The sequence below is a fragment of the Xiphophorus couchianus genome, chromosome 1 (genome assembly GCF_001444195.1).
Source record: "Xiphophorus couchianus chromosome 1, X_couchianus-1.0, whole genome shotgun sequence".
In the NCBI taxonomy this organism is placed as follows: domain Eukaryota; kingdom Metazoa; phylum Chordata; class Actinopteri; order Cyprinodontiformes; family Poeciliidae; genus Xiphophorus; species Xiphophorus couchianus.
The window spans coordinates 13,352,239-13,377,939 of record NC_040228.1 but is presented as its reverse complement, the minus strand read 5'-3'; the positions used below and the strand labels follow the sequence as shown (position 1 = coordinate 13,377,939).

Here is a 25,701-nt window from a genome sequence, read left to right as displayed (position 1 = left end):
CAAGTATGTTTATATTACATAAAAAGCAATATACTTAAAGTATACCAAGTGTAACTTAAGTTGTCCAAAAAAAGTACATTGCAGTACACTAAGTACACTTTAAATTGTGCTTTAATACAATTTAAATACTATTAAAGTCCACTAAGCATAAAATGAATTGTTCCAAAATGTCACACTTTAAGTAATTCTAAGTGAACTTGAAGTATACTCATGATTAGTCTGACTTAAAGTATGCTCAAGTATGTTAAAATTTAACATACTTAGTATATTAATTTTTCACCAGGGAGAGAAAAAGAAACTGGCAGAAAGAAAACAACAAAAGCTCCCAGAGGATGTAATTGATGAAACAATTTCAGACACAAACAATTTTTGAACAGTGAATTGGTTTTACTGAGAACTCCCTGTTCAGTCCATATTTTGTCAGTGCTGAACTATGAACATGAAGCGCCTGTGCTTGTTGGGCTTGATGCTGCGGAGCGTGGATCTACCTGCATCACCTCTGCAGATCTTCTTCCGTGCCTCACTGACTCGCTGCGCTTGCAGGGCGAATGTTGATATTATCGTGTTCACACTTATCAAATTTTATGCAACCCATTTTATAATGTATTAATAGAAAGTTTGCTAGCCAAGACTCTGCACTACAGAGTATGCACAGATTTGTGGTTGTCATGGCAACAGCAGAACAGTGTGCGTGTGTTGTAGTGGTTGTTGTGCGTGGCTGTGCAAGTGTGTGTTTTTTGCGCATGACCAGGGGGGGAAATGCGAGACCATACATCCCCCCCCCCCCCCCCCACCACCACCACCACCACCAGCGCTGCAGCTCAGGCACTGGGGTCTTTTGCGAGGGGGCGGAGTTTGTTTCTCTGCAGAGGGATGCTGATGCTGATGGACCAGTGAGTCTGGAAACCCCTTCTGACACATCGACTGCAGTGAGACTCGCTCAAGCTGAAAGCATCTGTGCTACATCTCTCTCTCTCTCCCGTCTGTCCTCCTCCTCTCTTCACCTCCTCTCCTCACTCGCCCAGCATCACTCCGTCCTCCACAGCTCAGCCTGACTCACTCAGTTCTCCTCCTCTTCCTCCTCTCATTCGAGCCGAGCCGAGCAACACGACCCAGGATCATGTCCTCCAACGTGCCCTCCGGGACCGCAGCCGGTGGCTCCGGGGTCAAAAGCAAGCCTCTTTCCCCTTTTAAGAAGCGGGGCAGCCTGCAGTACACGGCCAGCACAGGTGAGTGGAGGAGGTGAGAAGAGTCTCACATTAAACATCAAACCCCATGTTTCAGCTCTGACAGCTTTTCAGGACGAGTCACAGAAAAAGTAAGACAGTGTAAATAAAAACACTTTGTGCGCATTACTTTCCCCTGAGTTGGAACAGGTTGGCAGTAGTTGAAATGCAAACCTGTTGATTACAGGAAGATGCAACAGAGGCTGTTTTGTGGGAAAGATTTTAGGCATTTTACTCCCTTGCTGAAAGCATGTTCACAGTCTTTCTATTATATTTCTTTTTTTTTTTGTTATCTTTTCTGGCTTCATCTTTCATGGTTTCACAAAGCTGCACCACAAATGAGCCACACCAGTATGAAACAATTTAGCCGTTGCGCACCTTGTTTTTCTCAGGTGAACACCCCTACGCTGTTAGCTGTCTTGTTTTAGGCTGAATTAGGACTTTACAATAGGGATATTGTTTTTAAAGCATTTTGCAAATTGACTCTTCCTGTCCTTCTTTTTTCCTTGAGAGAAGAAACTTGATGACTGTGGTTTTTGCTAAGCTGGTTAACTGCAGAGAGAGAATATGTATGTTGGTACCTCAGGACTTTGTCCTCGGCTGAAAGAGAGGATTAGCCTCCACTCCGATGTATGCACAGTCTTTTATCCAAACCACAAAGAGGAGGCGTCATATGCCGCTCCAGCCACACTTTCTCTGAAATGCAAAACTTGTTTGTTCGTTCTAGAGTGATGTGAGGCTGAGGGGTTGCTCTCCGAAACAAGATGAAAGCGTCCCTCTGTGCAGATCGTATTTGTCTCTTTTAGCCCCACATTCAGGCATTAGGGTTTCCTTTTCAGCAGGGAAAATGCAGAAAATAATTTCTGCATGGGTGCAGGTTTAATTTTTTTTTTTTTTTTTAATGTAGGAGATTATAGGATATAAATAATGGTTGAACTAATCTAGGAAAATATTTTGTCATAGTTTGGATCTTACTTTTGCTGTTTAACCTACAGCCGCTCTCAGAAGTGTACAATACTGTTCCAAAAGTCACTAATACAAAAATAATTAGAGCATGATAAATCATTTTAAAACATTTTCCACAAAATCATATATTCTGTACAACAAATCATTTATGAAATAAAAGAAGAATTCTATGGAATAAAGTAAAAAGGCGCTAAAACATGGCTGCATAAATATGCACACCTGCAAACAAACACTTTGATAAAACATAATTTCGATCAATTTCAGTGTTGAGCTTTCTGAGTGAGGAGTCCATCAGCAGGACAGATTTTGATTTGGTGAAATGTCACTAAATCTGTTGAAATCCTTTGATTACCGTCCTATTCAGATGACTCCACATATGTATCGTCTAATTTAGCTCTGCACCAATTCAAAACATTCATTTATCTTCCATAAAATCAGTCTTTTGTTTATTTGAATGAATATTTAGACTTACTTCATCTTCAGTTTTACATCAGATATTGAGTTTTTTGGGGAAAAACCCCCAACAGTTTTTGGACAGAAACTACCATGATGCTGCCATCATCACTCTCATTTTGGTATTCACTTGGTGATGTCACCTTTTTTTTTGTTACTTAAATAGCTGGACAGAATGTTTCATCAGACCACAACATGTTACGCATATTTAGAGTTTTGAGCCAGTTTCAGATGTATTCTTTGGAAAAAAGACCTTTTATTTTGACATCCCAACCCTCAGTGCAGACATGTGGAAAATCCAGGAGATATTTGTCAAGTCAAACAAAATCACTACCTGATGGAAATTGTAGCTATATTCTGGCCATTGCAGAGCTCATCTTACTTCTTCCAGTTCAAGTTAATTTGATTATCTGAACTGAAGAAAAACTGAAACTGAATCAAAAGGTGCTTCAGCAGAAGTACCTTTTGCTGAAGCAAATATGCTATGCAACAAGGTTATAGCATATTTACATTTTTCTTTCAATAAAACTCTTTGTTTTTCATTTGGATTATGTAAGACTGTTATCCTTGTACGTTTAAAAGCTTTGAAAATGGTGACTCAAAGTCTCTCTTGTTAGATCAAACCTGTCGATTTAACAGCGGTTTGTACACTTCAAAACCTCGACGTTCCTGTTGTTCGTTTTATGAGGGAATCAAAGAATAAAATCTCTGGCAACAGGAATAAAAGCAGCTATTATGTCCTGCTTAGTGGTATAGTTGCACTTCACAATGTTATTGTGATAGCAGAGTATCTTATTTCATAGTGCTTGTGTTTTTGGAGCCACAGCAGTGTATCATGATAAAATTTGAAGTCCGTGCCCTCCATCTTGACTTGGACAATTGTTATAGTCATATTTCTACAAAATCTTGCATTGTTTAAATTTAAAGTTGTCTCAGTAATGTCTTGGTTCTCATGTCTCCACTGAGAACCAACACTGGCATGCTCAGACTTTAGTTTACGGTCAATGTGTTCAATAATTTGACGTCTAATCCAGCAGCAGAAAAGCTGAATGAATCATCAGCTCCCAGATCAGGATGTTTTCAGCAATTATCCAGTTTAGCAGCTTGTAAACAAAAGCATTATTATAAATAAATGCTCTCATGCTGGGTGGAATAATTGCAAAGATGCTGTTTTTTTAAGTCCCATTTCTTTTACCTCTTCATCGTTAGAGACTTTACCGAAGACAGTCTGCAGAGGCACATGGAAAAACAGCATTCACATTTGAAAACATTTGATTTTGTTAAAGCTGAAAGGGAACTAACTGAGTAAGCAAATATGACATTTAGGTGACTCATCTCTTTTGTTTTGTGCTTTTTTGCAAGGGCGCTTGTATAGTTGGGGGGCAGATTGTACAGTATTGTAACCGCGAATGCAGCGAAATCAGGCTGATTTGATTGCATAAGATCAGATGGTTAACTCTAAAATTTACAGTGCAGACACAGAGCCACGCTGGGCAGCGTGTTCAGATGGAAATGCCACACATAATTCTTGGTTCACAAAGATAAATCCTCCTCACCGCTCACTCAACGCTCCTCTTCAAGCACAACTACACGTTATACCTGCAGGTCACATAGAGCTGCACAGCAGAGCCAACACGGTGGGGTTTAATCTGGGGTCAGGGGGCTTATAATGCGCTGGGGGAAACCCTGGATATATGTATAAACATCATTGACTCCTGGATTTCTGGGCTTCTCACTCTTTCTCTAAGGGGGCCCAGAGACCCTGCGGAGAAAACCCCTCCAGTATAACAAGGCAGTTCCCAGGAGGTGCACTCTCCAGTACCCCCTCCAAGGACTTAAAAAAACTGGGTAAACAGTCAGAACCCGACCCAAACCCGTAGGTAGAGGGAGAGGCTGTCCTCTTGTTCACCCCAACGTACAGGCACCAAGACGGGAGGCAACAAGTCAGCCCACTCCTGCCCAGCGCCTCTCACAAGAGGCAACTCCAGGGTGGGAGAACATCCAACCCTTTTCAAGGAGACTGGCTCCAGAACCAGAGCCATGCACTGCAGTGACTCCGAAGAGTTTTTGCGGTTAGTGGCTCATGTTATTGTGACAGTAGGCAGACAGGAAGGAGGGCGAGGAGAGAGGGGAAGACATGCGGCAAGGGTCGTCAAACCCGCGACGTCCGTTTCGAGGAGTAAGGCCTCCAAACGTGGACGCTAACCCCCTGCGCCACCACAGTACGCCCCGAGTCTGACTATTTCTAGCTGGAACCCATCAGCTCTTTTCGGGCTGAGCCCGGCCGGGCTCTGTGGGTTAAAGCCCGGCCACCAGGGGCTCCCCAACGTGCCCCACCCCCAGGCCTGGCTCCAGGGTGGGACCTCATGTACGGGTGAGCAGAACCACTGTTGCCAATGGTCGTTTTCATCATAAGGGATCTTTGGGCTGCACTTGGTCTGGTTCCTCATCTTGGACCTGTCTGCATTGGGTGGCCCAACCAGAGGCAAGAAGCCCCGACAGCAAGACTCCTAGGATCACTGGGACACTCAAACCCCCCCACCACGATAAGGTGGCAGCCCATGGAGGGGATGTGTAGGTGTGTGTGTGTGGGGGGGGGGGTGCAGCCGTACAGCTGCAGGCGCTGCTGCCCTCCGATAAAATCCTGCAGGCGTCTGCGCAGTTCTGAACTTTAACCATAGAAAAGAGTTTTATGCATAAAGCAATTTATTTTAAACATTTTTTGTAATTTACTTTTTTTTAAATCTAAATATAAACAAATGTTATTAATTTAATGTAAAAACATTAAATTAAATAATTTCGTTGGCAGTGCTCCCTAATGACAATGGCTATTTTTAGAACTTGCTCCGTGGGCGACTGACAAGGTCCCCTCGGGCGACCGGAGGCCCGCCGGCCCCGTGTTGGTGACCCCTGCTCTACAGTCTTGTCAAATAATTACTCAGTGCTTAATAGATTTGTTTCTGCTTCAGCCACTTTTAATTGAATTTGAATTAGAGATCACATGATGTCTTTCAACATGCTTGCATGCAGCAAAAGTGAATTATCCCCCTTCAACAAGTAAATGTGCTCAGCTGAGAGGGAGCAAATGTGAAAATATGCTGCAGGATCAGAACAGCTCAGAGTTGGAGTATATTTTGTGCAGCATGTTTGAGCTTAGTGTCTGTATTTATCACATCATTGCAGGGTGAAGCTCAGCAAAGAGCAGCTTTAGATGTATCTCTTCTCTGGGTGTGAGGAAGGTACAGTAGTTCTGCGATTAGAGATACCCACTCTCCAGCTCGCCCCCACACCGCGCTGATACCATTTGGAGGCACTGAGGCACTGAAATGTTGAGGCATTGAAATGTGTGCAAATGGTTGTAAATGAATGCAGCAGTGGCTGTCTGCTTGAGTCATAACAGCTGTTTGACATTAATTGAGACCAAAATGGTTTAATGGAAAATGCATTAAGAGCAGGGTGAAAAAACCCCCAACAATATCATACATTACGCTGTGTGTTTGGGTTTCATTTGTGTTTTCGATAATTTCCTTGCTGTTTATTTTGATCTTTAGATCTTGCCATATTCTGTTCATCTCTCTGTGTTCATTATTGTTAGTAGGTGTTGCTGTGTGATTTCATTTTTTTTCCATTTAGATTAATTTCTCTTAGTGTTAGCCTTTTCCCCTTGGTTTGTAGTTTCTGTGAGTCTTTGTTCAGCTTCTTTGCATTAATTATTCCCTGTTCCTCTGTCCGTGCTTCATGTCCCACTGTCCTCATGCTTCTGCTGCAAGTTTTCTGATTTCATTATTAAAATTTCACCACGATTCTCCAAAGCTTCTTTAGTCCAGCTCTAAATACACACTACTTGAGAATTAAAGATTCTTGGAAAAGTTTTCATACCTATCTGAACTTTTTCACATATTATAATAATGCAGCCAAAATCTGCAGATTATTTTACTGTGATTTCATGTGATGTACCAGCACGAAGTGAGGTATATTTCTAAAACGCTTTTACACATAAAACGTGCTGTCCACTTGTTTTCATATCCAGTCGACAGTTTGTAGAAAAATTACAGCTTCAAAAATCAAAAAATCAGGAAATTGAATCTGTCCTTCTTTGATAAACAGATTAAAGTCAGTCAGACGGGGTGAATATAATCGGTGAACAGTAATATTCAGGTCCTGCCACAGACTTTTAATTGAACTTTAGTCTTTCCTATAACTGGAACATTCAAACATGCTATCATCTAAGGTTTAGATGATAGCAAAATCTGATTCTCAATCACTTCCCAATCACCCCTATTAATCTGCTTCTCAGATTGATAGAAAGACGCAGAAAGACGTTGATCATATTTGTGAAAGCAACTCATGGCCTATAATAAAATGTGAAACATTTCCAAAGTAAGCCCTTTAATCAGCTCACTGATTCAGAATGGTCATTCAGGAAGCAATGAAACACTGTAATGCCACTGCAACAAGAATCTAATCTGAGGTAATAACACAAATTTCTCTTAATGATTGACCAAAACTCCGACACACCTTCATCAGATAACCTGAGCTCAGACACGCCGCCTTTTTCTTTCCTTTCCGCGGCTCGGATGGAGCAACATCTGGAATGAGATGGGGTCAGGGAGGGTGGGGTCGCCTGTCCTGGAGCCTGATGGTGTTTGATGCAGTCGATAGGTCGACCAAAACCTGACCGCACTCAAAGAGGTCCAGTTTGAAAGGTACAGACATTAGATCACATTTTTTAATGGCTGAAAATGTTAAACTCTAAATTTTACTTATCATTTGCATAATGTGGCGAGTTTAGCCTATAAACACTAAATTACCTAGAATTTAACTGAACTGAATGAGAAACTTAAAGATTAAAAAATAGATTAAAGGACAAAAGAATTTTTTGGCACTTTGTGATTTCTTTAAACAATTGTTGCTTAGTCTTAACACAGGTTGACAAATTTCTCAGATGATTTTTTAAGAGCTGCCTGTAAAGAGATTTGATAAATAACTTTCATCTATGTGAGAAGATTGACTAAAACACCCATAATGCATTGTGAACTACTTTCATTTTCATGTGTGGATATGAAATCAGAAAAATACAGACAATCTGACAGATATCTGTTTAAAACCAGGTTTAATTTATCTCTTGAAGTTGCTGAACATCATTCAGATGTTCATCCATCACAATGAATCATTATAAATGCAGTTATTTGGCTGTAAAACCTCACGACCATTAGAGAGTGCCGCCTCTGAATAAATCCATGTCTCAATGCTCACTGAAAACCGATTAGAGTTCTTCAAAGCTAATTTGTATTTGAGTAACGGGCATAAGAAGTGACAAGATGGATTTTCTGGTGCTCTGATCGGGTGGGTTCATTTTTTGGTAAAAGTGTCACGTTGGGCTTCACCCTCCATAATATCCTCCCCATCAGGAGGGCTTTCCAGAACAGATTTTTTTTTTCTTTCTTTTTGTGATTCCAGCCATGTGGGATTGCATAGAGTTACTTAGGATATTTCCATGTTGTTGTAAGAGGATATCCAGAAATTGAAGGTAAAAGTTGAGTTGAGTTTCAGCAGAACAGCATCTCATGTCTTACTGAGCTGACAAACAGGACAGATAAAAGACAATAGCCCCTGAAGCAATGATATCAAATGGACTAAAATCAATCAAAAAGCAGGAATCATCACATAAACAAACAATGAAATAATAATAGTCTCATCTATTAGTTGGTAGCACTGTTGCCTTGCAGCATGAAAGTCCTGGGTTCCAATCCCAGCCTGGGGTCTTTCTGCATGGAGTTTGGTCAATAGCTTCAGCCAGAAAGTTTTCTTGCTATTAACTCTTTCAGTTTTGGTAGAGACTGGGAAAGAAAGCAACCAACCATGAAGTGGTCGGCCACAGAGTGGGCTTATTCGATGCTGAGATACACAGTGTGCAGAGATAGCCACTGTTCTGCAAAGATGCTGGATCCAAACTCATGTGTCCTTCAGATTAGCTCAAGAACTGTCTAAAGAGAGCTTCAGGGAATTGATTTCCCAGGTCCTGCGGCAATGCAACACACCTTTCTGTCCAACGAGCCGATGAGAAAGTCTGGGTTTGGTGCTCGCCAGGAGAACAGTGCTTACCTGATGGCGTTGTGTAGGTGTAAAGTTCAGTGCAGAATGGCTTATGGTGCAGGGCGGCTTGCAGGGTTTGGGTTCGGCTCATTGGTTTCACTAAACGCAACTGTTGATATTTTGCATACCAAGTATTAGAGCCAGACTTTCTGATCCGACATTAAAGTTCCCATAAATCCATTCCTAATTCAATCATATAGATTAAGAGTGGGAAGTAACTCATGTTCACGTCTGTGTAAAGACAAGTAACCCAATACTTTAACTTTAGGCCACATAATCAATAGGATAGACTGTCAGGGACACTCTATAAGAAAATAAAAATAATAAAGTTACGAGAACAAAGTCATAAAATTACAAGAATAAAGTCATCATATTATGACATATTCCTGTATTATAAGACACATATATTGCAAACATTTATGACCTTATGAATCAACCTCATAAAGTCATATGAGAATATCACCTTATTCACATATTACAACTTTATTCTTGTATTATATGGACTTTATTTTTGTAATTTTATGACTTTATTCTCAAACTATTGTAACTTTATTCCCACATTACTACGACTTCATTCTCATTTTATTTCGACTTTATCCTAATAATATCATGACTTTATTCTCATATGAGTTTATTCTCATAATACTATTATTTTTGTTTTATTTTTTTTTAGTATGTCCCTAACATGCCATCGTAGAAGAAAGAGAAGGTCATTCCAGAAAACAACAAAGCGGCTCTTTAAGTTTATTTGTGAGAGGAGATTCAGCTCTGGTCACATGTTGAACACATTTTTCCTCCTCAGACTTCTACTATTTATCAAAACAACAGCAACAAAAGAAGGACAATGAAATGTCAAACCTTACAGCTGAGACAGCAACGTTTTGTTCAGATACACATGACACAAACATCCCGAACACATGGTCCCTTCAGCAAAACACAGCTCACGCCACTGCGCGGAGAACAGGGGGGTGCTGCTCCACCAGTTCAACCCAGGAGAGACGGTGGTTTCCGCTGATGCTCCTTTGTCTCCCCCTCCCCTCCTCCTCATCCTCCTGTGGTACAGTCCAGATAGATGTCAGAGGGTTTTAAATGAGAAAGATCAGCTCCAGAGGCAGCTAGTGCAGCGACAGCTGGCCTGGACCAGGAGGCAGGCAGAGCAGAGGGGGGCTGTGAGGGGGAGTTCATGGATCTGCCGGACCTGCTCTGTGTATGTATGACAGGGACAGATTATGGATAGCAGCAGAGATGACTGATGGTTTGACTCTGTGAGTGCATTGATGTACAGGCACGAGTGTGTTTGCAGTTTTTGGGGGGGTTTATTGACTTGGAGTGTTTCTCATTTGTTTCTCTCCATCCCTCCTTTGCCTCCATCATGTTGAGCCCATGCTGAAAGGACAGCAGTCGCCATCCTGGGCCATTTGCTGTTTGGCATGCTCCATCTCCCAGCCAGGACAGCGTCTCTTTCCCTCCTTCCCTCTGTCTGTCTGTCCTCCCTTGGCTCTGCTAGCTGCTGGTTAAAACTGGCTCTGAGGAGACAGGTATGCTCCACTACCCTCATCCCTCATTACAAAAAAAAAAAAGCACAGAATGCCCCCCCTCCTTTATTCCTCTCCCTCTTTCCCAATCACCTCTCTTCTGGCTGTCCTCTGACGGCTTTGTGCTACAGCCCCAAGCAGCGCTGTCTTTAGAGTGCCGAGGAAACAGTGTGCTGATTGATCGCCCCACAAACTTGCTTCCTGGTGCATTTCCAGAGTGGGTAAAATGGTGCAAGTGTGCAGAAAGAAGAAGTCCAGATCGATAGTGCCTGCAACTCGCCGAAGCTGTGGGATCCTGGAGGGGTTGTAATGCTGGACCGTATCTGGGCTGTTAGTGTTTTTTAGTTTCCACAGGGTAGGCTGATGAAAAGCAGAAAAAAGAGAAGAGGCTGTTTTTATATCACTTTTGGCCTGTGGGCATGGAGATAAAAACTGTCTCTGCAGACAGAAGCAAGTTTCAGGGTCTGCAGATGGATGTTGAACCACAAGGGAAAAAGTTTTTAAATGCTGCTTAGTTATAGTATGAAGGTCTATCAGATGGTCATTAAATCCTGTTGGATTTATTTGGTTCTAGATAGCAGTCAACTACACGCAGAAGTACCAGAAACACTTAGCTTGAAGCATATTGTTGTAGAAACAACATGTCTAAGTATGTATGATTTCAAAACTCTTGGTTTTTGCATTTCGTTTGACAGTTTTACCAGAAAGCCTTTTTTTTCACATTCGCTAAGCATCAGAAATAAATCCGATTCTGCTTGGAGCTTTCCAAATAAAACTCTTCTACGGCATTGTTAGTCTCCGGCATCCCAAAGCAATCTTGCCTCTGTGAGAATATGTAAGTTTTACTGAGAAATATTTTCCACCGAGGCAATGAGTCACAGCCCTGACTGTAGATTTAAAATCTCCACAGGTGCAGGTAGACTATGGTAGTTTGTACAGCGGCCTGTTTGATGGTAAAACCAGAGAGATTAAGGGAGGATGTTGAATTTTATTCATGCTGAATATGTATTCTGAATAAGGGCCCAGAGTTAAAAGGAAAACATTTACAGACATGGAAAAGGAATAAAACATACTGATCTCGAAGCTACGCTGTTTGTTTGACATTGAGAATCATATGACTTTATCTGTCTCTTGCATCTTATCTGGTTTTCAAAAGAGTCAGGAATCATCTTGAGCTTCACACAAAATAATATATGCACTCACTGGTCACTTTATTAGGTACACTTTGTTTTCAGAACTGCTTTATTTCCTATATATTGTATGATAGATTGAACTAGTTGCTGGAAACATTGCTCAGAGAAGACGCTCTATTAGACTGAGATCTGTACAGTGAACTCACTGTCATGGTCAAGAGCCCAGAGTGAGATTATCTGAGCTTTTTTCTGACAGCACACTGTGGTCATAATGAGATGGAAATACTCAATAAAAACACTCAAGCTAGCTGTGTGTAATTTAATGATGCTCAACTGACACAATAATGGACCTAAAGTCCATCCATTGTCTAAACCCACCGCTTGTCCTTGCCGGGTTGCGGGGGAACTGGGATTTATCTCCAGCTGTCATTGGGCGACAGTCGGGGTGCACCCTGCGCAGGCCGCCAGTCCATCACGCGACAGCACAGAGACAAACAGGACAGACAACCACGCACACACTCACAATTTAGAGAGAGCAATTATACAAACAGTCATGTTTTTAGAGGTCAGAGGTCAAAGTACCCGGAGAGAACCCATGCATGCACTGGAGAATATTCAAACTCTAGAAAGACCTCAGTCAAAACCGGTGCTACCAGCTGCACCACTGTGTAGCCAGAATGTGCCATGAACACATCCCCACATTATTATACTGCTACCGGTCTGAAGTGTTGGTACAAAGCAAGATCGATTTGATGTTGTTGCCACATTCTGATCCTACAGTCTGATTCCAGCAGCAGAAATCTAGACTCACAGGCCAGGACCAGAACTTGTTACAACCACATTACTTTGGTTGCAACAAGTTGTTAGAGTTACTGACCCCTGATGTCAACAAGGCCTTTTTGTATCAACACATATTTTCTGTTTTTTTAATACATTCTCTATAAATCTGAAAAATCTGAAAGGAATGTTTTGTTTGGAGATTCCAGCAGATCATCTCTTTCTGACACAAACAGCCATACTGTGTTAAAATGATTTAAATCTAATTTCTTCCCCTTTCTGATCTTCTATTTACTTACTTTACTTTGTGTGGATAAATGCTCCGAGTCCCTAACAGGTGATTGGCAGATTCGCTGTTCATTTTAACAAGTTATTGAGCAAATGTTTCTACTAAAGAGCCCCCAGTGAGTGGACATCTCCAGCCTTTTTCTTTGTTGTGTGAATCCTATTTAACCTCATTTTGACTCAGTAGATATCAAGCAGTGAGTGTTGTCCTTTTTCTTCAGCATCTCTTAGATCTTATAGACAATTATAAACCAGTTTAACAATTTTGCAGGAGAACTCTGGTCAATTTAACATCCGTGTGGACAAAATACTTCCAAGGAAAACACTGATGGATTTAATTTTAGAGCGGTGTGCTCCCCGACCGTGAGGGAATGAGTCATTATATAACCATAAACGCCACTGATCCAAATATAGCAGCCATTAGGGGCTTAGCTTCAGGTCTGGAGGCAGTGGCTGGGCTTGGCCTTACTGCATCCCAATGTGGTTGTCGCATCCTGCCCTCCACACCAGTGTCCGGTGTCATTAGAGCGGCTTAATATCCATTGAACTGAGAGTAGAAATAATATCCTTGGCTGCTGCTGCACTGCACAGATGTCTGTGGCTTATAGGCTGCAGTTTATCAAGCATTGTTCATGCTTTTGTTCTGTTTTTTAATCCAGTCAGCTTTGTTTTGCATCTTAAATGTAACCTTTCAAGTGCAAATCTTTTTGACTTTGAACATAGGATATGTAACATCGGGCAAAGAAACTTGGTATGAAAATTTGACTTTTGGTTAAGTCATGGGCATTTAGAGTTAGACGCCTATGCTTTGATACTATTGTCTCTTCAAGTCTCCTAACAATTTTCTGTTGAATTTAGTTCTGGTTTCTGGCTCAGCTGTTCTGAAACTTTGCTTCACTTCAGATGAAATTATTTTTTTGTTGATTTGGATGTATGTTTGGACTCAATGTGTTCATAAAAATGTACATTTCTCTTGATCTTAATTTTCTAGCAGAAGCCTGAATGTGTTTGACCTAATCTGATTGATACGTGGAACTGACCTTCATTTCCTCCAGACAAAACAAAAACCTTTCATCAGACAAAAGGGATTCTGCGACCACCATGTCTTACTGTGGGTATGGGTGTTATTTTGGCGATGCACCGGTTTGTTTTTACACCAAAAATATTTTTGGGAATTGCAGCTGGATTAGTTGTGGCTGTTGTGACGTGCAGTTGTCACCTCTCTGAGAAATAACAATCCAGTGACTATTTTTGAATTTAGAGCTGAAAGTTTGGAATGAAAGAGAGTCAAGCTCAGAAAATCTTCCTGCCATCTAAGCTTGTTGTGTCATTCAATGAGAAGGTTACCTATGGTGCACGTTCACATCAAATACAGAATGTGATTCCTGTTTTATCTTATCTGTACTCCTGGGTAAATAATGCAAGCCATGCCAATCTCTCAGTCAATAAAGCAAGGCGTGGGGTGAACTGTGGTGATGCCCCAAACCTCACAGGGCAGCAAATCAAAAAGACCTTCAAAAAACATTATGAAATAAACTACATATATATATACTTACTTTTTTCCAACAATTATCCAGAATATTTTAAATTAAAATTGCTCAAAGAAACAGTTATGGTAAATGCCTCATGTCATATGTGTCTTGCTTACTCGGTTACAGTTTTCCTGCAAATGTCAACTCTTAAGTTTTATTTTTCTGTGCAGCAGATGTGTGTGTTCCTCTCATTGTTCCCCAGAGTTTCAGATACAGTCTATGTTTTGACATTGCAGCCATGTGGTCCCAGCAAACTTGTTCTCTGTGTTGAGTGGGATGTGTTGATTGGACAGTGTTAGGCTGAGTGTGATCAAATGTGTGGTGGGTTGAGGGCTGGCCAATTAGTTTTTAACAACTACTTTTTTCTGCAACTCTGTAAGGGTCCAGACTTAAATAAAGACAATAGGTGTTCAAAAACATTTGGAAAAAAAAAATCTCAATTTAATAATTCTAAAAAACAGTTTAAAAAAGCTTGGAGATTGTGGTGGATGATCCTGTTTTAATAGAAAGTTTACTTGTCTGGTTATGTGTGCGTTGTGTCTGAGCTGCTGACATCAACAAATGATGTCCAAGAGGTCAGACTGTAACATGCAGTCCATCCTCTCTGACCTCTTTCTGAATATGGTCTACAAATACTGAGGGACATCAGCCCCACTGATACTCTGCCATGCAGGCAATGAAATATTCAACATGATGATGAATATTTCAGTGACAGGAAGTTTCGAGTTAAAGATGGATATCTGTCTGAAAACTATACCCGTGGTGAGTAGTTCTCACCCTTCTCTCATTGTTTATGTCTTAGTAATAAAATACTTCCTTTTTGCTTATTAAATTTTGTTTGCATTCACTCACTTCCATCCTTGTCACAAGGATTCTCACGTTCTGAAAGCCTCCTCATCTGTCCGTGACAGCTGAATCTGTGTAGGATGGGGTCCTGCAGAGCAATAATGGCCTGTGTGCCTCTGCTCTGATGGCTCTTCACCTAAAAGGTTCATTGTGTACGAAGGCACAAATAGGCACTGAGCTCCACTGCTCTGTGAGAACCCACCGAGCAAACTTGTTTTAGTCACTGCTCACTACGTGAAGTGTAGATTAGATCTGAGCTTCTTCAGCAATAATCTTCCTTCCTTCCTCTTCTTCTTCTGTTTTTTAGGCTCCAGGTTTTATAGGATTATAAAAAGCTTCAGTGTCACTAATTGTTCAAAGAGATCTGACCTGCACAGGAAGCCCACGCAGTCTTTTTGGTTGCCAAAAGTTTAAGTAAAAATTATTCAGAAATAATGACAACCTGGATGCAAGAACAGAAGTCTGGTCCAAAATCTGGCACAGGAGACTGCAAAGAGGTCAAATCTTTGACCAGTGTAAAGTGTAAAGCCTTACTAACATGAACTGAGCTACAAAACAAATACTATCACATTCACAAGCCACCTGTGTAGATAAATTTGCTTACATGTCCAGAATCGGGGAACAAGCAAAAATAAAACATGCATGATGAAGGAGTTGAGAAGGCAGCTAGAAGTAAATTGTTACATATGGTACAACAACTTCAGGCATCAGTGCACAGCAAAAAAACCCTAAATAAAAATCTTTACTTAGCTTAAGCTGTCTACATATGGCAAAAATGGTTTTATATTTGTTTGTTTGAACATGCACTGTAAAAAACAAAAAAAAACACATTCACTTTTCTTGCTGTTAAATCACACTCCATTTCTTCTGATTAAAATTGGCTTGAATACCAAAACGAATTATATTTTCTAAATGCCAGGATAATGAGGGATGCACTTTTCATTTTCCTGTTATTCAAATTCAGAATACTTCCTCAGTATTTCACAGAACTACGATTTAAAGTCAAACAACTTACAACAGTTTGTTTCCACCACCTAAATTCCTAGTTGGGACGTTGTCTTCAGATTTGCAAGCGTCCCCATTTTTCCTTTGATTTTACCGATGGTCATTATGTCCAAACAATTAAATTGAAATCAAGGTAGGTGCATGTGCAAACAGTTCTTTATGTTGCTTTTTAGAGCGAAGGCTTCTTCATCGCTGAGTGGCCTCGCAGCCCATCTTCATACAGAATTTGTTTCGCTGTCGATAATGATACTCTTTTAACCAGCTTCACAAAAAATAATTTGCAAATTCCGCACTAAATTCTAATACACCACTTTGCCTCTCTCTTTCTCTGCAGTTGAATTTCGTGGCCCTCGGCGACTTCTCACTTCCCAGCATTCCTTACCCGGGATCCCAGTGGCCCTGAAACAATCCATCGACCTGCGCACCTCCATGGACGGGAAATACAAGGAGATAGCTGAGGTCAGAACTCTCCCATTGAGCTCCCCTAATGTGAACATATGTCTTTTAAGCTAATATGTCAGCTTAACTTATTGTTTCTGCTTCTGTGTGAAGGAGCTGTTCTCCCGCAGCCTGGCGGAGAGTGAGATGCGAAGCGCCCCTTATGAGTTTCCAGAGGACAGCCCCATCGAACAGCTGGAGGAGAAACGCCATCGCCTTGAGCGGCAGATTAGTCAGGATGTCAAGTAAGTGGCAGAAAGTAAAGAAATGTGTAATCAATGCAGCCACTCAGATGGTTTTGTTTGCAAATCAGAGATCCCAAAGTGAGTTTAGGGCCTCTGTGCTCAGGTTCGAACCAGACATCCTCCTCCGAGCCAAACAGGAGTTCATGAAGACGGACAGTGCCACAGACCTGGAGTGAGTCAGCTTTTGTTATTTTGTTATGAATTTTGTTATGATTTTGTTATGAAATGATTATTGTTGTCAAATTTTCATGGACTTATGGACCTGTCATCAGATTTATGAAGGAGCAGAGCCAGGCTCCTAATCAGCAGGACAGAGACGTGGTCCAAGAGAGCGAGTACCAGAGAGTCAGTATTTCTGGAGAGGAGAAATGTGGGGTGAGTTGGAGAAGTCAAATAAAACTTTCTGAGTTTCTTCTCCGTTAATGTAACGCCTCCTCCACTGTGAAGACATACTCTATCTTTGCACCTTTTGTAATCTGTTGCTTTTCCCTGAAGGTTCCCTTCACAGACCTGCTGGACGCTGCCAAATGTGTGGTGAAGGCTCTGTTCATCAGACAAAAGTACATGGGTCTGTCACTGCAGAGCTTCTACAGGACCGCAGCTCGCTACCTGCAGGAGCTGAGCGAGAGACCGCTCTACTTGGACATCTACGAGGAAGAGGAGGAGCTGGCAGAAACCACAGAGACCAACATCACTGCAGGTCGGCACATACAGCAACACTTAATGAGCCAGAGCAATGAAACAGAGAAGTTAACTTAGGTATTAACTGTGAGAAGTTACAGCTCTCCTCAAAAAATATGCAGAAAGGTTTGGAGAGAATCGTCTGAAAGTTTCCAGCTTTTTATTTTCAGTCCAGTTTCAGACCTCTGCTGTTGTCCCAGTTCTACACTCAAACAAATGTCCAAAACACATTCAGTACACAGAAACAAATGTGTAGCCAGTTGTTTGGTTGCTGTTCACCAAACAGGGGAGACCCCCTAGACAAACAGGAAATAGAAAAATTGTCAAGCCACAGCAGGCAATTACAATTTTGTTTGTGCCGCCCCTTGGCTGTTCCCACCCGGAGCAGAGAGCCATGTTTTACCTATGCCTGGACCCCTTAGTGTTTACAACAAAGGGTCCCTAATATTTGTGAGTTTTATTGTTTAGTTTCTTCTTATGTCTTATATTAATGGCATTGGGGAGACTAAGTATTTCAGTTTATATTGTGGCTTACCTGTAAGATGTTGCACATTAAAATAAATGTTAAATGAGATTAGTTTAAAATCAATATTAAACTGATGAATACATAACATAATTTAAAATGAATGTAACAGGAAGTACAGAGTATTTGCTTATACTGACAAATTGTTTGCTTTGTCACTCACCCTTTTTGGTAAAGATTCATATATTTAGCAAGATGTATTGGTGTTATTATGACATGGGGGCCACCAGCTGAAGTTCACTGTAGTATAATTTTTTACACATGGACAAAATCTCGAATGTCCACAGCAGAGGGACTAGTTTTATCCAACAGAAGATGCTACTGTTGAGCTCTTTGAAAAGTGTCACTTGCTGCCAAAGCTTTTGTCCTTTCAGTTAAAGGCATCACCACGAGCGTCATTTGCATGTCTGCCTAGCAACTCATTTAGCACGCTTCAAATAACAAATGTGCCCCTTTGTTCAACTCTATTATTTTTGACTCCACCAGCTGACCAGTTAAAGAAATTACCACCTTTCTGGAGTGAGATGCTAAAACAAAAATAGACATTAAACAGGCTACTGCAAAGTACAAGCTGTGAGAGAGAAAATGACTTATTTTTAGACTTTCTTCATTTTCATATTTTATTTACTTAACAATAAAGAATGTGAATATGTGATGCTAGTTTTTCTGGATCAGATTGTAGAATGCTAGGAGACAGCAGTAGTACTCTCTCAGTGGAATACAACCCGGCACCCCCACAGATTTAAAGCTCTACAATCTGTTACACCCCCCTGAACATGCTGCCACAGTGTGTGGGCTGCTGAGCTCAGACCGAGCATGAATTTCTGCCCCCTCACAGATACAACGGTGCACCCACCTGCTTCTGACACGCACCCGTACGAGAACCGGGACCCCGCCAGCATGGCCCCCGATGTGGGTTACGGCTGTAAGATGGTGAACGGCGTCATGCACGTGTACACCAGCAGGGACGTTATGGAAAAGTAAGATATTGGGGACAAATTTCTTGGTGCTTCATCCTCAGTTTGAGTAGTTTTCTGTTTTTAGACTCAGTTCACGTGTGCCAGTGGCAGCAGGCAGACTTGTTTGACTGTGATGTCCCAAACAGGAACACAGAGCTCGACCTGCCGTACCCAGACCTGAAGGAGTACATCGCTGATATGAACGTCATGATGGCCCTCATTATTAATGGACCCGTGTAAGCTCTAGTTCCTAATACTGAACACTGCGTTGTAGAAAACAGCCTTGCAAAAGTTTCCCTAGGCCTCAAACTCTTATTGAGATTTAATAGGATAAGTCAAAATAACGCGTCACAGGGTTATGGTTACTTTTGCAAGGCACGGATTGTTTGAAATCAATTTAAAACCAAATAGTGAGGTGAAATGTCTTCTTTCCCCACAGAAAGTCGTTTTGCTATCGTCGGCTTCAGTATCTCAGCTCCAAATTCCAGATGCACATCCTGCTGAATGAGATGAAGGAGCTTGCAGCACAGAAAAAGGTTCCCCATAGAGACTTTTACAATATTCGTAAGGTAAAAATCACACCTTCTTGTACCTCGTTCTGTCATAATCATTTGTGGGTAACCCAGAAAAAGAAAAGATTTCCCCCCCCACCCCCCGTTTTTTGTTTTGCAGGTAGACACTCACATTCACGCTTCGTCTTGTATGAACCAGAAGCATCTTCTTCGTTTCATCAAAAGAGCCATGAAAAAATACCCAAAAGAGATTGTGCATGTGGAGAAAGGCAAAGGTCAGACACTCATGGAGGTGTTTGAGAGCATGAACCTGACGGCATTTGACCTTAGTGTGGACACTCTGGACATGCATGCCGTAAGCAACACAGCGTTACAAATGGATAAACAAGAACTACGAGGTGCAACGAAACGTTTCAACTGTTTTCCGTCTGCAGGACCGCAACACCTTCCATCGGTTTGACAAATTCAACGCTAAATATAATCCCATCGGTGAATCCATCCTGAGAGAGATCTTCATCAAAACCGACAACTACATCGAGGGGAAGTACTTCGGTCACATTATAAAGGTGCTCGTTAAAAAGCATACACAACTTCTTTTATCCACTTCCTATGAAATCCTGACTGTGTGTTTTTTAAAGCGCTGTCGCCCTCTGGTGGCTGTTTTTTCTCACTGCTTCTCAGGAAGTGATGGCGGACCTGGAGGAGAGCAAGTACCAGAACGTGGAGCTCCGGCTGTCCATCTACGGCCGCTCCAGAAACGAGTGGGACAAGCTGGCCAAGTGGGCCGTCAGACACCAAGTCTACTCCAACAACGTGCGGTGGCTCGTACAGGTGCCACGACTGTTGTGAGTTTCTCCACTGGCGTAAATCAAACTTTTACTCAAAACTATGGACGGAATAAAGAGCAGAGACGTGCGGTCAGGGGAGGCAGGGGAGGCAGAGCCTCACCTGTCATCATGGAAAAATAATAATAATAAAATCATTTATATTGCTATTTTCACCCCGTGGTTTGTACTATAAAGTACCTATTTCTCATTTAGCTTAACCAATTCTGATTATTTTTTCTTCAGAATCGCTGATTTTTTGCATTTTTCCATTCAAATGCTCGGGGCAGCGAGCCGAGCCTCACCTGGGATTGATCAACCTCTCTAAGAGAGCATGTTCCTCCTGTCTGTACGTCGCCAATAAAATGGCTAAAAAACATTTAATGTATGAACTGATTTTCCATAATTTAGCTTATGTATATAATGTACACTGTTTTTTGTGTAACTTGATTCGTGATCATAAACGACAGAGAACAGATTCGAGGTGAGGCAGGCAGTTCTCTTGCCTCACGGCAGGGGGCGATAGTATCTTTTTATACAATCTGATAAAGAGATAGTGTCCAATAAATACTTGTGCCAAATAATAGATACATTTTATAAATAAATATCCTTATATATATATATATATATATATATATATATCCTGAAATATTTGTATTTAAATGTACAAAAAAAATTAATGTGAAATAAATTCAGGTTTTCAATTAATAGTTTATCAATTTAGTACATTTGCTGTGTTATTTAAACAATCATAAATAAATATTTAATTATGTGGTTATTGCATTAAATTACAGTTAAATATTTACATTTAAATTGCTTCATCTAAATAAATGAATTGACTACTTAATCTGTCATAAAATAAATTCCTGTAGGTTTCCAAACAGCCAGAAGTCTTTGTAAATATCTGACTCATTAAATCGGTGCAACAATGATGTATAAGTGATTTCTTTTTATTATTATTATTATTTGTTTATGTTCTCCCCTCACAGTGATGTCTACCATACGAAGAGACAGCTGTCCAACTTCCAGGAAATGCTTGAGAATATCTTCAGGCCTTTGTTTGAGGTTACAATCAACCCTGGCAGCCACCCAGAGCTGCACCTCTTCCTTCAGCATGTGCGGCCACTTCACTGACCCACCGAATCTGATCGTCACCTTCACATCCTCCTCAGAGAATCTTTTTTTAACAGATCTACACTTTATTTGTCCTGCAGGTTGTTGGCTTTGACAGTGTGGACGATGAAAGCAAACCAGAGCAACATATCTTCAACCTGGACAGTCCACTGCCAGCCAACTGGACAGAGGAGGACAACCCGCCATATTCCTACTACCTCTACTATATGTATGCAAACATGACAGTGTTGAATCACCTGCGCAGGTAAGTTAGATTACACCTTAGTAATCTAACATGTTATTTTAAAATATATATATGTATTTTATTGAAGGCTACTGTTCAGAAAGTAAACTCTTTAGATCCTTTGCTTTTCTCTCTCATCTCTTTGATTGCGTGTCACTGGAGAAGATCTGTGGGTGTTTGTTTGTTCAGTCTTGTTCCTCGCTGGGTTCCCAATATTTTCTACACTGTGTTTTTATCCCAGGCAGCGCGGCTCTCACACCCTTGTTCTGCGGCCTCACTGCGGGGAAGCGGGGCCGATCCATCACCTGGTGTCTGGGTTCATGCTGTCGGAAAACATCTCCCATGGGCTGCTGCTTAGAAAGGTCAGACCCCCCCCCCCCCCCCCCCCCCCCCCCCCCCAAACCACAAAATGTTCTTATGGTACTTTGTGAAGAAACATTACATTTCAGGAGCTGGTCAGAAGTCAGAACATCAAGGCCTTTTCTATTCTTTTGTGGTTTGATTTCTTCTTTAAAATTCTCTTGGGGCATGTCATAACATGATGCCCGTTTCTCTTCCAGGCTCCTGTGTTGCAGTACCTGTATTATTTGGCTCAGATTGGCATCGCCATGTCTCCTCTCAGCAATAACAGCCTGTTCCTCAGCTACCACCGCAACCCTCTGCCAGAGTACCTGTCTCGAGGACTCGTGGTCTCTCTCTCCACAGACGATCCTCTGCAGTTTCACTTTACCAAGGTTAGATGCCTACCAACTCACAAATGAACTATTGAGTTTAAACAGAACCGTTAGCAGTGAGAACATTAAAACTTTGAAATAAAATAATCTTAAAAGGAGTAGGTGTGCTTGTCCTGCCTACTTGAAAAGTGTTGGATTTGTGTATAAATTTATTAGGGCCACGAGATAAAAGAAGTTAATTATTACATACAATAAAGTTCTTCAACGTACTATGATTAAAAATTATTACACCCTAAAAAATCCTTTGAACAGCTTAATACACTAATTTAGTTGATCTAAAAACACATAGCAAACATTTAATTAATTTGTTTTTCTTCTTTCATGAGTTCTTTCATAAAAGAACATTTAACAAAAGAATATTTTTATATCAGTTTTTATTCTGCTATCTTTTACTTTCCAAACTCTATATCTTCTTATGAAGTGACCTCTGAAAGGTGGCCACTTAGTTTGTTGTAGTGAATTTTATTTATTTTCACCAGGGTAAAGGTTGGATAAATACAAATGCACTCTGCATTTATAGAGTTTTACTTGTGGATTTTTTTTTTTTTATTTTTGTACATTTTAATATGGTAAATAGATTTAGCTGGAAACCTTGGTTAAATTTAAATCCTGCTGGTGGAAACTGCCTCTAAATTATATTAGCACTGATTTCAGAGCATGTGTTTATTTTGCGCAGGAGCCGTTGATGGAGGAGTACAGCATCGCTGCTCAGGTGTGGAAACTGAGCTCCTGTGACATGTGTGAGTTAGCCAGGAACAGCGTCTTAATGAGTGGATTCTCTCACAAGGTAGCATTCATCTTAATAGCACATTACATATTAACCTGCCTCACGGTTATGAAACAGACTATCAGTGTGCAGACAGTTTGATCTCCCTCTGTCCTCATCAGATGAAGAGTTACTGGCTCGGCCCAGACTACATCAGAGAAGGCCAGGAGAGCAACGACATTAGGCGCACCAACGTTCCCGACATCCGTGTGGCGTACCGCTACGAGACCATGTGTGAGGAGCTGAATTTGATCACGCAGGCCATCCGCACAGATGAGCTGGAGACCATAGAGGAGGAGGGGGCATTGTGTATGGGAGCGGTGCAGGCAGAGAAGTGAACATGCAGCACAGACGACTCAGCACACAGGCCACGTTTCCGCATCTGGACATTGTACCCGTTTGCATAGAAACATATCACTTGTGTAAGAAAAGAAAAACCTTCCATATGGGATGATTACGAGCTGCTAACGTCAGAAATTAAAGCCTGTGTATCTTCATGTTTTCTTCCTTTAGTTTCCAGGAGTCATTTGTTTGGTTCCTGGTGCTTTTTTCCAAAATGTCTCTTGACTAAGTTCTTCTAAGAGTATCATAGACTGTTCACATATTCTGTCACCATTTACTGTATGTCCAGTGTCTGTAACTGCTGTACCAAGTCTTGCACATTTTCAAAAATATCATGAATAATAAACAGGATCCAAGATTGACTGAGAAAAGAGAAATCATTTAAACAACATATAGAGCTGCATTTAGGATCAGTTTACTTGGTTACTTTTTTGGCTATTTAGGAGGTTTGCCAATGTTCTTTTTTTTCTTTTATCTCTGTTAGTCCTTCATTAGTTGTTGTTTCTCGCAGCCACTGCTCCAGCAACATCAAACCTATAATAACATGAGTTAAAGAAGTGAATAGATAGATTTACCATCCTTGAAATTCAGATTCAGCAGAAAAAGTAATAGTAGAGCCATTTGCAGAGTTTGCAAACCTGACAGTGTCTGTCAATTGGAAAAAAATATATATATATATATAATTTCACGGTATGCGAGTAAAAGGGGCTAAATACAATAGCAAGTCACAATTTTCAGATTTCATATTTGAGGTTGTAACATGAGAAAATAAAAAAAAACTAAAGCGGTATATTTCTAAGACTTATTGCGGGAATATACATAAAATGTACCACATTACATCCGGGCATGTGTAGTAACAGTGTGGACCAATGTGAAACTGCAAGACACCAATTAGAGCATAAAGATGGACTTAATGTTTTCCATCCATCCATCCATTTTCTTACACCCTTGACCATAGCGGGGTCAGAAGGGGTGCTGGTGCCTATCTCCAGCGAACGTTTTGGCTGAGAGGCGCGGTACACCCTGGACATGTCACCAGTCTGTCGCAGGTCCGACTTAATGTTTTAACATCATTTAATAGTTCACAGATTACCGTTTTGAAACCTTTATTTTTGGTAGGTGGTTTTTGGTCTTTCTGCAAAGTGACTACATAATTTTTCTCTACATCCAAAAGCTGTGGGTGGATAGTTATTCTGTCAAACAGAGTTGGATCTGTCTTGAAAAACAGAAATCCATTTAAAAGAAATTGGTGAAACAAATCTTGTTTTCTATGTAGTTTGCATGTGGTCTCTGTACTCTCTGAATACTCTTGTCCTAAACATGCATGTAAGACTTACTGGTGACGCTAAACCACCTTAAGCTGTGTCTGCATGGTTGTTTGCCTTCATTGCTTACCCCACTGTGGAGTTGGAATAGGCTCCAGCATGGAAGCATCTCTCTTTGGATGGCAGCGTTATTGCACTTTAGGTTTCTTACTTGGTGGCTTTACGTCTGAGATTTTGTGCTCTGTACATTTTATATAAACAGGTTATAATCAGAGGCAATGCTTTAATTGTTGCCCATGAGCAACTGTGGCAACATAGCTAACAAATCAGAGAAGCCTTCACACACATCATCTTCCTTGATTTTATTAAAATTCTCTAACTTAAACTTGAACAGACGTCAAATTAACAAATAATTTTGTTAACTTTGATGCCCTTGCATGTCATTCACAGTAACTTCTGTTGAATGTAGTTGCTGTCAAATACAATAAACAATTCACGCAATAACACCACTAGAATTTCTTTACAAATGTCCTGCAAACATAAAGATATCCAAACTTAAAAAAAGGACAAAATCTGTTTTATGTGTGCAAAAGAGGCCAGCAGGATTAAATTACAACCACAGAAACATGTTAGATGATTGAGTTTCAATCATGTTGTACCAAAGAGAACGTCTCCATCTTTAGTTACCTGCAACATTTTGTTATATATCTTATTAGTGATTCATAAAGGTAGAATGAGGACAAGTCAATATTTGGTCCTAAAGGAGAGTGATACTACACTTCTGTAGTAAAAAATTATACTAGATTTATAACTCTGTATCTGCTGATGGTTTGACCTTTGATTGCCACCATGTGTTCTTTACAAAGACATCTGAATACATGTCAGCTGTACATGGTATAATCTATTCCTTAAGTTTATACTCCTTGCACATATAGAGAAGTGCCAGATTAAAAAAAAGTTATTTATAAACTGATAATTGATGAAGTGCAAAATCATTTTAAAACTCCTGCCTTATGGATCCTGGTGTCATTAGGGCTACTTAAAATCTAAATGTTTCCTTTTTGAGAATTGTATATCTGTCATTTGTGGAGTATTATTGTGTCTGTTAAGAATAAATATAATTTATGCTGTTAAACCTTAGTATTCAGTTTGTAATGTGTCTTTGAGGTCAGTAAATAAAAAAAATGAACAGAGCTAATAT

The 25,701-nt window shown here is 40.7% G+C and overlaps 1 protein-coding gene across 5 annotated transcripts; it reads left to right on the top strand.

The window, feature by feature from the left end:
- The first annotated feature begins 869 nt into the window (after window positions 1-869).
- On the top strand, window positions 870-25,635 carry ampd2b (adenosine monophosphate deaminase 2b). Of its 5 annotated transcripts, none has more exons than XM_028022333.1 (19): window positions 9,819-9,948; window positions 10,140-10,279; window positions 16,189-16,313; window positions 16,407-16,537; window positions 16,641-16,709; window positions 16,810-16,912; window positions 17,033-17,237; window positions 18,580-18,721; window positions 18,847-18,936; window positions 19,140-19,269; window positions 19,373-19,567; window positions 19,647-19,778; window positions 19,894-20,057; window positions 21,026-21,152; window positions 21,251-21,414; window positions 21,635-21,755; window positions 21,954-22,127; window positions 22,804-22,914; window positions 23,016-25,635. In XM_028022333.1, the coding sequence occupies exons 3-19, from the start codon at window positions 16,284-16,286 to the stop codon at window positions 23,229-23,231; spliced, it is 2,304 nt and encodes a 767-aa protein (XP_027878134.1). In that variant the 5' UTR covers window positions 9,819-9,948; window positions 10,140-10,279; window positions 16,189-16,283; the 3' UTR covers window positions 23,232-25,635. The 5 variants fall into 5 exon arrangements, with proteins under 5 accessions (XP_027878108.1, XP_027878134.1, XP_027878127.1 ...); XM_028022326.1 differs by having other exon boundaries at window positions 10,122-10,279; XM_028022307.1 differs by lacking the exons at window positions 9,819-9,948; window positions 10,140-10,279 and adding an exon at window positions 870-1,229.
- Window positions 25,636-25,701: the final 66 nt, after the last annotated feature.